The sequence below is a fragment of the Pyxicephalus adspersus genome, chromosome 9 (genome assembly GCF_032062135.1).
Source record: "Pyxicephalus adspersus chromosome 9, UCB_Pads_2.0, whole genome shotgun sequence".
Lineage (NCBI taxonomy): Eukaryota > Metazoa > Chordata > Amphibia > Anura > Pyxicephalidae > Pyxicephalus > Pyxicephalus adspersus.
This window is the reverse complement of record NC_092866.1, coordinates 10,288,551-10,303,578: the sequence shown is the minus strand read 5'-3', so window position 1 is coordinate 10,303,578 and position 15,028 is coordinate 10,288,551. Positions and strand designations below refer to the sequence as shown.

At 42.2% G+C, this 15,028-nt stretch overlaps 2 protein-coding genes across 4 annotated transcripts in view; both read left to right on the top strand.

Annotated features, from left to right (window-relative positions):
* Positions 1 to 1,432, top strand: part of AP1G1 (adaptor related protein complex 1 subunit gamma 1) — a 36,819-nt gene extending 35,387 nt beyond the window's left edge. For all 3 annotated transcript variants that reach the window (XM_072422545.1, XM_072422543.1, XM_072422544.1), the window contains exons 22-23: positions 950 to 1,048; positions 1,204 to 1,432. In XM_072422545.1, coding sequence (XP_072278646.1) covers positions 950 to 1,048; positions 1,204 to 1,305 — 201 coding nt within the window. In that variant the 3' untranslated portion in view covers positions 1,306 to 1,432. The remainder of the gene's footprint in view (positions 1 to 949; positions 1,049 to 1,203) is intronic.
* A 3,464-nt stretch (positions 1,433 to 4,896) lies between these two features.
* Positions 4,897 to 15,028, top strand: part of PHLPP2 (PH domain and leucine rich repeat protein phosphatase 2) — a 32,604-nt gene continuing 22,472 nt past the window's right edge. Inside the window, exons 1-2 of the mRNA XM_072422531.1 lie at positions 4,897 to 5,033; positions 13,746 to 13,990. Coding sequence (XP_072278632.1) covers positions 4,929 to 5,033; positions 13,746 to 13,990 — 350 coding nt within the window. The 5' untranslated portion in view covers positions 4,897 to 4,928. The remainder of the gene's footprint in view (positions 5,034 to 13,745; positions 13,991 to 15,028) is intronic.

Sequence of the window (15,028 nt, the reverse complement as noted above, 5' to 3'; positions counted from 1 at the left end):
ACTGAAGCCCTAAAGTGCTCATTTTTAGCCTTCCCTCTTCATCAACATGCTAATGACATTTGTAAAAGATGGTAAATAATACCTTTTCCATTTTAATAACATACCTTTGCAGCGCTAGGTCCAAGGTTCCAATCTCTGCCTGGGCACTATCTGCAAGGAATTTGTATGTTCTTCCCGTGTTTGGATGGGTTTCCTCCCACACGCCAAAAACCTACAATGTGGGTAATTGGCAAAATTGTCCTTAGACTGTTTTAATGACATTTGACTATGGTAAACACACTAGATTGTAAGCCCCTTTGAGGGACAATTAATAATTTGGCGATGGACTTTGTAAAGTGTTGTGTAATATGTAGGTGCTATATAATTACAAGTTGTTATAAATGCCTTATGTTGCTCCCATTGAAGCTACCCCAATCTACGTGTACTTCTTTTTTGCAATTCAGGCACATCATTTATGGTGGGAGGGGCTGCCTGCATGTACTGTACATGGCTTTCTAAAAACATAACCACATTCTACTTCAGTTGTCCCCCTAAGAGCCTTCAGCCATGATTCAAGCTGTGGGCTGCCACCCATGAGTTGTGCAAATATAAAAATCTAATGTGGTGTTTGGAGAAGTAGATGTTATCAGACAAGTGGCATTTATATGCTTATTGCTGTACTCATGCATACCTGCCAACATCCGGTGAATATTATAGAAAAGGTAAAACAATGGTATTTTAAAAGCAAGACTGGATGAGAATAAATATTGCTATGTACAAGTACGTACTTGTGCCACTTGTACTTCTTGCATTGCTTTGGTCTAGTAGACCAATTTTAAGCAAAAAAAAAAGCACAATTTTAAGATTCTAGAGAGATTTTGTAGACAAAACCGCTTTGTTCAGTTTTGGATGGAGCAAGGAACCTTGAACCAAGCAACGTTTTAATCCTGTTTCTTTTTTTTTTTGTCAGACGTTCCAGCTGCAGCTTCTGTCCCCAAGCAGTAATGTCCTTCCACCCTTCAATGCTGGATGTGTCACACAGGTCATCAAAGTTCTGAACCCCCAGAAGGTAAGTTAGGTCTTCTATAATGGGTCGCACTGGATATTAGCTTTGCATGTGTTTGTTCATGTTTGTACATAGTCCTGTCTCCCCCTCCCCCCCAGTCAAAGATTAACGATATCTGTAATTATTTTTTTAGTTATCTTTATTTTTCTTCTCTACAGCAACAACTGCGCATGCGGATCAAGTTGACATATAACCATAAGGGCTCAGCTATGCAGGACCTTGCCGAAGTCAGCAACTTTCCCCCTCAGTCCTGGCAATAAGACAGCGCTGTGTCTACACTCACCCCACCCCCGACCAAGATGAAGGAACTCTGGGCTGGAGCCTCTGCCCCTGGATTGCCAATGATTGCACTTTGGGCCTTAGGGGTAGCAGAAAAAAAAAACAAAACGGTTGAGGGACATTCTGCAACAGCGTGAAGCAACAGGAGCAAGGCAAGGATGCTGCTGCCTCTCCTTTTCTCCACTCAGGAGGGTGCAGTTGGGCCTCCTTCAGGCTTCACCTTTTTCCGCCAGGAGTTGATTTTTCCCTGGGCGGACCTCATGGGATTTTGTGTTCTTATCCTCCCCTTCATCTCCTTCTGTACATTCCTGCAGCCATGTTTCCACTCACACTCACGCCCTTCAGACTCTCTTCTTACTCTCTCTCCGGAAAGGAGGGAGATGTGTTTTTAGAATACCGTTTAATGATAAATTCCCAGGTCTAGCGATGGCCACTGCTGCCTGCATTGGCTTGCACCTTCCTCTGAATTCAGACTGAATAAATGACCTAAAACGCTAGTCCTGCAGCCTTTAATGTGAGTCCCTGGTTCAGACATGTTTTTATTAAGTGCTCTATGCTACTGCTGTCTATTGCAATGGGCTGCGTTACAGGTCACGGTGCCTGACGGAGAACCATTGTATGGCATAGGTCAGGTAAGCATTCACAATGCTAGATACCCTTCCCATAAGCAGGTATGTTGGACCTCTTGGATTGTATGGTAGATGTGACAATTACGGTACTGAGATGGTGAATTTCCAGATTTAAGCTGCACTTGCTATAGGCACTCACCGCAGTATCAGTATATATATATATTTTTTTTTTTTTTTAGTTTCAGCTGCTAATTTCTTAATTGTTTTATAGATCTTTAGCCGCTAACAGGAAGCATTTGAGGAGTCAGTCCAGCCAAAACTGACATTTCAGATCAGGTGATTCCAAATGTGAGATTTTCAGAATTGCAAGCTCTCTGCCACACAGCCTTAAGACTTGTGCCCGTCGCAGCAGGAGGAGTCTCTTTCATGGAAAAGCAGCACCTCTTGCTTTGACTGCAGCAATTCAGAAACTTTGCCTCCAAGACGAGATGAGAACAAGTCAGCAGCTCTTGCTAAGTGGAAATATCAGCTTGGATTGGACTGACCCTTTAAATCTATTTTAGGTCCCAAATGAAATTATTATCCTAATAATGAGGGACATCTGCCAGTTCTGGTGTATTGGCTGGGGGTATAGTAGAGATTTCAGTTCCTGGCTTTTCCCACCACTGTGAAACCTGTAAGGTATTTAAAGCCCACATGCCTTTTTATGGATATTTTTCTTTTTGTGCAAAAGTCGAACAAGATCTTGGACTGTGAAAAACAAAGGCTACACTGCAAGGGTAAGGGGGGAGCTATGTGCTGCTTTAGTGCTGTTCTCCATTCAGATGTGAACACCGGCTTAGCAGCCTCTTAAATTGCCACATGTTGGTACTCTATCTTCTATTTTTTTTTTTTTTTTTTTGTCCTGTAAAGTCATTCATTTTTCCCCCCTTTTGCTGTTTCAGTAAGTTACAATCTTCTTAACATGCCCCCTGCTGGTCTCATTGAAAGGAACATTCAGATTCCATCTGTGAGTGGGGTGGATAATAAACTGCTGATTACCGCAGACTTATTTTTCAGATGTAAAAGCTAAAACTTGTAAAAAAAAAATAACGAAAAAATAAGTCATTGGGGAGCATTAAGGGTGTAAACATTTTCATGGGTTACTTAGACTGCTGTGTATTATCGTCTTTTGGTTGAAACAAATTATGAAAAAGTGAGTAAATAAAGAATTAAAAAAAGTCCTGATTTTATCCAGTTCTTCTCTCTGCAGTGTCAATAAAACTAAATAGGGGTCTGGTCATACTCTTTTTGCACCTCCGTGGAATAATGGGAGATTGCGGAAGTGAAGGTCTATTTAAAATGCTGCAAGTATGGTAGAAATCAAGTGAGCTCCTAATTTCCTGTTAGACCTGACAATTGGAATCCCAAGCAGTGTGGTCAATTATTATTATTATTATTATTATTATTAATAATAATAAACCAGATTTATATAGCACCACCATATTATGCAGCACTGTACATTAAATAGGGGTTGCAAATGACAGAAATACAGGCGGTGACACAGGAGGAGGAGAGGACCCTGCACGGAAGAGCTTACAATCTAGGAGGTGGGGGAAGTAACACACAAAAGGGGGGGAGATATGTAGTGGTGGGAAGTAGATGTTATGTAAACTACAGAACACATTGCTCCTATTATATACAGATGGGGACAAGTGACTTTTATTTAGTAGTCCATTAGCTTCAGCCTATGGTGTTCACTCACTGTCCTGTCTTGTGTTGTGTCTATCGTATTGCACCTCTAAAGACTTCTATGGGACCGTTTCCAGCCTTGGAAGCCTGTGGGGTAATAATGTGCCAGTACAAGATTTGCATTTCTCTCTGCAAAACCAGCAGCACCACCCTGGCAGCTTAATGTAAGTATACATTTATAGAGGGACAGGCTAGGTTAACTACAGCCTAAAGGGGCAAAAAGTATAAATATCCTTTGCTTTGAAGTTCATTTGCCCTTTAAAATAAAAACATTGTGATCAGCCAGGTCCTTTATTGCAAAGGAGACAGGCAATGTCCCATCTGCAATAAAATGATCTTTCTTGTCTGATCGCAATTTTTTATTTGCACTCACCTTGCTCAGGTATGGTTGCTGCCATCTTTATCCAATCGTCCTGGGGTTGGGTCTTTCAACTGTGTTGTATGGCTGGGCTAAGATGATGTGATTCCTGTGCATTCATGCTGCGTGAATCTTTGGCACATCCCCATTATCCATTGTAGCAGGTCACGCTAGGAGGCTGCACAAAGAACTGCACAGACACCAGGATTTGATTGGCTGGGTCATCTCTGAACCGACATTTTGGTCCAGGAAGTAGACGGTGACCCTGGCTCAGGCCTGTCCAGGGTCATTTCCTGGAGATGGGGCTGTCATAGTGACTAATTTCAAGGTAAGTACAGTTTTCATTCTTGGCACCTCTGGGATGTGGAAAGGCTTTGGTGTCCTTGCAGAACTGCTGGCCTTGCATTATAGATGATAAGTGGTAAAGAAAAGCAGCTTTGAGGCCATGGTGTTACAGCTTCAAAGCCTGTGGGAGTGGGAATAAAGTAGAAAGAGCTGCTTCTTCTGCTGGCCCCTTTAGTAAATTGGCATTGGACCCCTGCGTGGAAGGGAATATAGGGGTTTAGTGTTTCAGCAAACAATGTTTTTATTGATGATTTTCTTTATGGGACAGAAACATATTTGGCTTCCTTACAGCAGAGCCTTTGTTTTTTTATGACTTGTCTTTTACACTGAGCTGCACCTGTGCCCAGCTGTCTCCAGCATCCACTTCCGGCGCTCTCCTGACGTCATGCAAAGGGCAGAGGCTGACAAGGTCTTCGGTGCCCTCAGCAGACATGGCCGCCGCGGGAACAAGTACCTGCAGGATGGCTAATACGCAAGCTGGGCGGAGACTTCGTGCAGATTGGCAGAGCGTGGGCTAGCCTGCTCGTCATTGGCCGCTGCGCTCAGGCTGGGGGCGGGGACGGCCTCCTGCTGTCAGTCGTTTAGCAGCAGAGCCTTGGTAATGGACGGCCGGAGACCGGTGCCGGGACCTCCCGGGGAGGGAGGGCCTGAGCCCAGCCGGACCAGCAGCAGCTGCGCTCGGGGCGCTGCCATCCGGGTGCTGAAGGTGAGCAGCTGGGGAGGGCGGTGTGGGATGGAGACCACTGACAGATCACTGCAAGTACTGACACTGACAGGACAGAGGTGATCATCAGCTGCAGGTGTACTACAGACTGTGTGTGCAAAGATCTATACCATATACCGGTGTGCAGGTGTACTACAGACTGTGTGTGCAGGGATCAGTGCTATATACCTGTGTGCAGGTGTACTACAGACTGTGTGCGCGGGGATCAGTGCTATATTCCTGTGTGCAGGTGTACTACAGACTGTGTGCGGGGATCAAATGCTATATACCTGTGTGCAGGTGTACTACAGACTGTGTGTGCGGGGATCTATACCATATACCTGTGTGCAGGTGTACTACAGACTGTGTGTGCAGGGATCAGTGCTTTATACCAGTGTGCAGGGATCAGTGCTATATTCCTGTGTGCAGGTGTATTACAGACTGTGTGTGCAGGGATCAGTGCTATATACCAGTGTGCAGGTGTACTACAGACTGTGTGTGCAGGGATCAATGCTATATACCTGTGTGCAGGTGTACTACAGACTGCCCTGTGTGTGCAAGGATGAATGGTATATACCTGTGTGCAGGTGTACTACAAACTGTGTGTGCAGGAATCAATACTATAAACCTATGTGCAGGTGTACTACAGACTTTGCTCATGGATCAATGCTATATACCTGTGTGCAGGTGTACTACACACACTGCCCTGTGTGTGCAGGGATCAATGCTTTATACCTGTGTGCAGGTGTTCTACAGACTGTGTGTGCAGGTGTTCTACAGACTGTGTGTGCAGGTGTACTACAGACTGTCTGCAGGAATCAATACTATATACTTATGTGCAGGTGTACTACAGACTGTGTGTGCATGGGTCAATGCTATATACCTGTGTGCAGGAATCAATACTACATACCTATGTGCAGGTGTACTATATGTGCAGGTGTACTACAGACTGTGTGTGCATGGGTCAATGCTATATACCTGTGTGCAGGAATCAATACTACATACCTATGTGCAGGTGTACTACAGACTGTGTGTGCATGGATCAATGCTATATACCTGTGTGCAGGTGTACTACAGACTGCCCTGTGTGTGCAGGGATCAATGCTATATACCTGTTTGCAGGTGTACTACAGACTGCCCTGTGTGTGCAGGGATCTGCAGGTGTACTACAGACTGCCCTGTGTGTGCAGGGATCAATGCTATATACCTGTTTGCAGGTGTACTACAGACTGCCCTGTGTGTGCAGGGATCAGTGCTTTGTACCTATATGCTGTGTCCAGGCGTCACCTGTACTACAGGCATTACAGTTTGTGCAGGGATCACCTCTACTACAAACAGAAATGTGTATGCTGAGATGATATATACCTGTGTCCAGGTGTCACCTGTACTATACACAGCCCTATCTGTGCAGGGATCGGGATATATACCTGTGTGTGCCAGTCCCATAGACAGGTGTCTAGATACAGATAGAACGTATTGTAGAGAAGACTACCAGCATATACCTGACTACAGGTGTTGCTGGTATCGTAGGCAGTTGTCCACGGTACAGTTGGAATGCGTTGTAGAGACTAACATCATATACCTGTGCACAGATATTGCTAGTCTCATGGATAAAGGTTCACATACAGATGGAATGTGTTGTACAGAATGCCATTATATACCTGTGTACAGGTACTGGTGTCTAGGTACAAGTGGAATGTGTTTTAGAGATGATCATCATATACCTTTGTACAGGTGCTATTGGTTCCATAGACGGGTGTCTGGGTACAGGTTGAATGTGTTGTAGGGAATACCATCATCACATACTTGTGTACAGGTGCATCTCATAGACAGGTGTGTAAATACAGATGGAATGTGTTGTACAGACTATCATCATATACTCACGTATGGGTACAGGTGGAATGTGTTGTATGGACTAGCATTATTTACATGTGTACAGGTGCTGCTAGTTGCATATAAAGGTGTCTAGGTACAAATAGAATGTGTTGTGGGGACTACTAAATTAAACTTTATTGGAGGTGCTGCTAGTCTCATAGACAGCTGTCTGGGTATAGGTGGAATGTGTTGTAGAGGCTACCATTATATACCTTGTTTACAGGTGTTTAGGTACTGGTGCAATGTGTTGTATGAACTAGCATTTAATACCTGTGTATAGGTGACTGGGTACAGCTGGGATGTGTTGTAGGCACTGCCATTAATAATTATTATTATTAGTTACAGGTGGAATGTATTGTAGGGACAAGCATTATATACCTGTGTACAGGTGCTGCTGGTCCCATATAAAGGTGTTGGGTACAGATGGAATTTGTTGTAGGCACTGCCATAATATACCTGTGTACAGGTGCTGTCTGTCTTATAGACAGGAGTCTTGGTATAGGTGGAATGTGTTGTAGGAACTACTATCATATACCTGTGTACAGGTGCTACAGACTCATAGACAGGAGTTTACATACAGATGAAATGGATGTTGTAGATGTTATATACCAGTAAACATTTCATTTATTCTAGGCACTCGTTTATTTTAAGGTGTGGCTGGTTGCAGACCTTGCCTTATACCTGTATACAGGTGTTCTACATCTCAGAGACTTTACTATATAGAAGATTTAGCTTTTTAAAGGACAACCATCTTCTACCTGTGTACAGGTGTTATATTTTGCAGAGACCCTGATATTTCTGTATAAAAATGCCCATATTCAGTTGTATGTTGATATACAAACGTTTTCCACAGATAATACTTTATTTATATACATTTGTGAAGAGTATATACCGGTACCTTTGTGTGTTACTCCCCCTATTATTTCATTAAAAATACTCCAGTCTGTTCCTAAGTCTTGCACAGCTGTATTGGCGCTTCTAAATTCCGTACTCTGATCTTCCCACAATGTGCAATAGAAACTGCAGCAAGCCAGACAGCGCCTGCCTCATTTCCTGCCTGAAAAACATCCATCATCATCTATCTCCTTCCTCTCCAGCCTGGCTGTCCCTGGCCCCCATTTATTGGATTTGAGTCCTTCCAGTCATAGAGGCTCAACATATTACCACAGAAAAGCCATGTACCAGGTACATTGGTATGGTAATTATTGGATGTGGGGGGAGGAGTTGGAAAGAATAAGCAAAATACAGGTGGGTTTAAATTAAATTTTTAATTGGGAAAATGGTAAATATTCTCTGGCCTTTTTTAAGCTGTCAAGTCTACAAACAATTATTATTTTTTTGTATTTCCTGTGTTGTTTTTGTATTTCCTGTGTTGTTTTTGTATTTCCTGTGTTGTCTTAGAGTTGGTTATGGCATAAACTGTCGTCAGTAAAACAAAATAAAAAAATACGGCTTTACAAGGGTTGGCAGGTGTAAATAAATGATGAGCAAGCGGTTTTTATGGCCAGGCTAAAAGGACTTTAATACCTTGTAGATGGAGCTTTATGAGGGTTCTCATGGTAGCAATGTGTTCGATTCAGCCATCCTCTATAATGACGTGTAACATAAAAGTGATATGATGATAAAAATATCTTTCAGGTGTGATAGATGGTATGACGCTGCAACACTCCCAAAGTCATACGTTTTACTCCGTTCACCTGAGTTCTATGTAATCTAATGCAGCCAGAATCCAGGGATCACGTCACAGGATCTGTAGCCAATGCTGTATAATTTCCAGGCTTTCAGTTTTAATCTTATAAACAAATAAATCTTCTTCCTCCTAGCAGTTTTGTAAAAGAACATGGCGTCCCATTTTAAATATGTTCGCAGGGTTCTTTACACTTTATGCCCCACTGAAAATTTGCAGCACATTGGGCCTGATTTATTTAAGTTCTGCAAGACTGGAAAAGATAGATTGTCATGGGAGAACCTGGGTGATCCTGCAAAGTTCACTACTCTGACATCCAAACAGTGGTAAAATAACCTCAAACAATGGAGATTACCCAAAAAGGAGAAATCATTTTCCTTCATTCTGCCTTCCGGTGACATCGCAATGCTACCCCGCTGGCCTAAATTCCTGTAAGAATGAGTGCTAGTTCATTGCAGGTATGCATTCTCAGGGGACAGCGAATGCGCATTTGGCAGCAGTAAGACTTGGGTGATGTCACCCCCTAGTGGCAGTCATGACCTACCCTGTGTAGAATTGACTTGTGGCCCCTGGGTTTGGGGGCCCTTGTGCAGCTGCACACTTTGCACCTCCATATGGCCACCACTATCACCCACACTTGCCATAACCTGGAGCCATTTTTTATATTTTATCATTTGCAAAATCTTTAGTTTTGACATTTTTTTACAACATATTTTAGAGGTAGAGAACCTCCCATTTCCACTGAAATATTACACTTTCTGAGAATTAAATCACATAATTACATTGCTAATAGCGTGCAGGGTGTCATCCACAGGGCGCAGGCGGTTTTGTCTAGTCGCATAATGTCGGACAGACATGGAATTTTCTCTGAATTCTGAGCATTTAGGAGAACTCGTTATAACCGGAACTATTTCCAAATATAAATGTATATCTTCAATGAATAAAGCCTTGTAGGCAAGATTGTGAATAATTAATATTTCCCCACACCAAAGGGCATCTATAGACAAAACTTTTCTTTTTAAAGTATGGAACGGCTACAGGTAAATTCCGGGTAAACAGCTTACATAAAAACATAATGAAAAATACAATATAAAAATATATATATATATATATATATATATAAAAAAAGTTAAAATACAAATATGAGAATATCTTTTACCTTCCAAATGTTTTACGTTTCTGGCCATTCATAAGGTTTATTTTGCTTTGCCTGGTAGGAAAGGGACCTCATTTCTTTTCAACGCAGTTTTTTCTCTTTCAGTTCCATTTATAAATAAGGTAAATTACCATTCCCTCAAATATTCTCAATTACTGCTATTGAAACACATGGATCTTGAAGGTTCCCCACCAGGGAATGTCTGATTTCCTTTTTTATAAATAGAGCCCCTGTGCTTGGACAGTGAAGGAGAAGCAATACACCGGTGAGCTCGTATCTCTGTTACTCCGTTCTCTTATCATATCGGCATTCTTTTTGCATTGCAGATCATCTGATGAGCTCCTTGTGCTGCTTCTTTTTTTCCCCTTTTTTTTTTAATTTTGTACAGAGACTGCAGAGGACCTGTATAAATTCGAATTCTGGTACTGAGGCTGTGTACACACCGATCTTTCATGATCATCAGTGACAGATGAATGAATGATCGCTGTACACACCATGCCCATTCTGTTTTATGGAGAGGGGAGAGAACGAGTTATCGGTATTCCACAATGCTATTCTTCATTGACGGTTGTTCCCCGTTGGTCGTTCATGGATCCATGACATGTCAGATCCTCAACCGAGCATGAACACGACACTGCTTGTAGTATAAAAAAAACATTTAATGGTGTATTATAAATCAGAGAGGAAGCTCATTCTGTCTTTTATATCTTCCCTTTTGATGCGATCCCACCAACCACCAGGGAGTTCAGTGTCTGTCAACTTCAATGTTGGCCGAAATACAGCGCCTTTCTCATTCACTAACAGGCTCCATCCTAATCTCCATCCATTGCATGACTTTTCACAATGTGAAACACATAGGCTACTTAGTTGTTTAATGCCTCTCATTATCCCCTGAGGAAGCCCCTAGGGGCCTGGGACCTTTCTTCCACCCATGTGTTCTAAATGAAAATATTGTTCTCTATAGGAAAACTGTCTAGTAATTAGGATATGACGCCTATTGCAAATAAAAGGGGTCACTTTGATGTGTACCACATATGTTTAAATACTTATCTACCTGTTGAGGTGGCTAATTGCTATGGAAATTATTGTAATCACCTGACAATTATTAAATACATCTGCCATAAAAAAAATTGTGAAAATTTGACTTTAGCTCCTGGAGACACAACAGAAAGTGAGAGGAAATCTTGGAATTGTGGAAAATGTTCCTCCTAGGTATTTGTTGCTGGTATAGATGTCTGGAAGAGCTAGAAGACATTGGATCTGATTAATTAAAGATCTTCAGGACTGGAGAAGATAGACTACAATAGGACCTGGGATAGATCTGGTTCAGGATTGAAAACATTTGCTAAATAATAGCAAATGATTTAGAGAAATCCATTCCATGCTTGTTGGATCACCCAGGTTCCTCCATGATAGTTTGTTTTCCAGTCCTGGAGGGCTTTAAAGCGGAACTAAAGCTCACTTACCTTGAATCCCGCAGATCCCTCAATTGCGCTGAACTTTACCTCAATCTAGTCCCACGTTATCCTAGAATTCTTCTTCGTCGCTGCCATCTTTAATCTTCTCTTCCGGTCTTCTTGCTTCGACATGCGATCTTGCACCACACAGGTGCAGAATCGGGTGACTTAGCCCGCTGTAAAGAGGGAAAAAAAAAAAGAGCCGATCTCACTGCAAATGCGTGAGATTGGCATCTCTTTCCCCTTCTGTACATGCCCAAGTTCAAGCATGCGGAAGGAGCAGCCAGAGCCTCCATGGCGTAGGTATCCCGGGAGGCTCTGCACTCCCATTCAGTTCTGGTCTCCGCAGCCATCAAGACTTAAAGGTGCAGTTTTCTACCCTTTTATGTAAAGTAAAAATGTTGAGTTTAGGTCCGCTTTAATAAATCAGGGCACCTACATATGAAAAATCCCCAGTCTTATTTAGTTTAGGCAGCCCGGCCAATACAGTACCATCACTTTCCTACAATGTAATCAGTTGACACAGCTTGGACACTATCTGACCCCCCAAGTTCCCATGCCCCTGGGCAGCAATAAAGTCATCACTTTGTCAATTCCTCCTGTCAGCCACTGGATTATCAGCATTCTTCAAAGCTATGGGGCAAGAATATTGTTTGCCTTTCCTCTCCCAATCTGAATCCTGACATGTTGTAGATTACAGGTCATAAAAAGCATATTCAAGTGCTTACATGAGCTGTATTTAAAAATGCATTGATTGATTTTTAATGAATACATAACCTGATGGAGGTGGTAATCTTTTATTATCTTTCGGAACTTTAAAGTCTTACTTCCCATGACTAAAGTCCTATTTAAAACCTGCTAATGGCTTCAGAGTGTAAAGTACACCTGTTCTTGCCAAGGCTTGTCTGTGGGACGAACACGGTTCTATCCGGTCCACTCAAACATAAAAGAAAAATATTGTCTGGGAGTTTTTAGTCCTCGTGGGTGGAGTGTCAGTGTTTCTCAACCAGGGTTCCTCCAGAGGTTGCTGGGCGTTCCTTAAGCAATGAGCAATTTGTGTTTAAGGGACGCCAATGATCTTTTTGGCTATCTGTAAGGGACATTCTTCCCAATCGCCAGAAATGTAAGATTCGTTGTTCCCAATGACTACCATATTAATATACTGTGAGCTGTGGATATAATCATTTTAGAAGGAATTCCCTGTAGATCCTAATGGTATTTTAAGGGTTCCCACACCTTAAAAAGGTGGAGAAAGGCTGGGACAATTGTTCATGATCATCTTGGGCAATCGTCTAATGTGTCTACAGGGGTCTCCCAATGTTTTTTTTTTTTTTTTTTTAGAGATCTCCCAGGAACGACCACTTTAATTTCCTATTGAGGACACAACAGGGTGCCTTCCGCTCATCCTCCTCCTCCATAGAACTGAACAGTCCTGTGTGCACATCGCTTATTTGCAATGTTGTCGCTAAAAATAACCACAAAAAATCGCTTCCAGCAGCAGAACAGGTGTACATAGCCTAACTGCTGAGAATATATTCTTGTTGACTTTCCTGTTCTGCTTTGAAATTGCCACAGGTTACTTTTACGGCATTTGAAAATAGTATCAGTCTGCACCATGGCTGTGCTGTTGGTATTCTCTTGTTCTGTGGCTCTGGATCTGGGGTCTGCTCCCTGCAAGGACACTGTCTGCATAGACATTTTATGATCTTTCCGTTTGTTTCCAGACCCAAGCAAAAACCCAGAGATAAATAAAAACCCAACTAAAGAAGCAGAGAACCTGCAAACTGTAGAAAGGGTCCAGGGTGGGAAGTCTGAGCTTAAATCAGCAAGGCAAAAATGCACACTACAAAGTTAGCATGATGCTCCTTATTATGCTCATTCCTAATGGTCAGATGTTGGATTGCTTGTGTTCCATGTATCCCTGTTTGTTGCATAACATAATTGCACCATATAAATACTGTTTAAAAATATTAATATCCTACTATATGGCCAAATGTTTTGTGAACACCTGCCACATTAATATTGAACATCCTATTTCTGAACCATGGGCTTTAATATGGAGTTGCCCCTTTGTGGCTGCACTAGCCCCCACTTGGGAAACATTCTATGAGTTCTTGTACCCGTTTGTGTCCACTCAGCCCAAAGAGAATCCTTTTTACCAGGTTGGATAAGAAGACCTGGCTCACATTTGGTGTTCCAGTTCAACCCAAAAGTCTTTGGCTTTGCTGGCTTTGTACACAGGGCACAGGTCTTCACCAAACTTTTTCCACAAGGTTGTGATGGTCACATGACGGGTGTCTACAAACTTTGAGTTTCTAATAGAATGGTCTTATGATTCTCTTTTCAGTGTTTATTGGTACTTTCTAGAACAATTGCTTTCAAACTGATAAAGTTATTCGATGACTGTTGGGAAGTTATTGGAGAAAGTTGGGTCCTGTCAAGTGCTGGGCAGCTGTGGCCTTTTAGGGCACCTTAGTATAATGACTTGTTGTGGGTACCCAAAAATAATTGAATATATAACAGCTGTTGTTCTTCTACAGAGAAATATGAAGCGAAGTACGAGCAAGACCTGCTTGACTCAGAAGTGCTGCCTGGGTTCCCGTGAGCGAGAATGGCTGAGAGAAGACCCAAACCGTGGATGTGTTTTTGTATGCGGATCAGATCATGGCTCGTCTATTCCTGATCTCCATGTTGTGCTCTGTACAGTGGACACTATGGCCTCCGAGATCTGCTCATGTGAAGGAATGGAGAATTTGTACATACAGCTCAATGGAGATCTTGTCAGGTAAGATGAACATTATATCATAAGTGTCTCCATGTTGATGATGAGGCCAAGAACCGTTTGTCCCTTATAGATTAGGAAAACCCTGACACCAATATTTAGTACTCTTCCTTTAAAATTGAACTTTAATCATGGACCATAAACATTATGTCTGTGCCAATTGTTAAGCCTATCCCCTTTGCAAAGTCATTCCTATCCGTTCATAAACAAGCTTTCAAGCTGTCTTGGTCCTGCAATTACTTGAAGCTGATGATGGATCTGTCCAGTGCATACATGTCAATGCTATTTAATGTGCAGGTAGCTAAAAAGACTGCAGATTCTATGAGTGCATGCACATTGTGGTTTGTGTCAATGGAAGTTCAGATGAAAGACAAAGGGAAATGTGATTGGTGGGTAGTGTTAAGCTAAACTTTCTTATGCTACATTCTTTGACAGCATCCTTGGCCACCAAGCGGTGGTCCAGAGGATGGAACCTTGCGATATGGAGAAAGGTGTTCATCAGACACACCAGAAAGTGTCCGATACTAAAAATTCTACCATTGGCTGTATCTCTGAAAGAGAGATAATCTATAGTGTGGGTAGTTGGGTACCAACTCTCTTCTTTTGCAGGATCATGTTTTTCATTTTCAATTCAGTAACAGTGAAAGGGAATTCTTGTTTAAAAGGATAAGAACAGGTAGGCTGTTTACTTAGACATCAGAGAGGTCAAGCACCTAATAACCAAGTGAAACTAACACTGAAGGGGACACACAGAAAGCGTTGTTTCTGGTCTTAGGGGGACGTTTAAAATGCTCAATAGGACTTGTGCCAAGGGACCTTTTGTTCTATCAAAACTGCTTTTCTCTCAGTACAAGTCAATGGGAATGCAAAAGCAACAGTATAGCAGGTTGGTGCAATTTAGGAAGAGGTCATATGCAGGTAATATACACCAGTCTAATAATTTTTTAATGACCTCACAGTCCCTAAAGTGACTCCGTCATGGTGGACAGATTCTTTAAAGACATGTCATTGGCTGGATTGGGCATAGTTACGGGGGCAGGA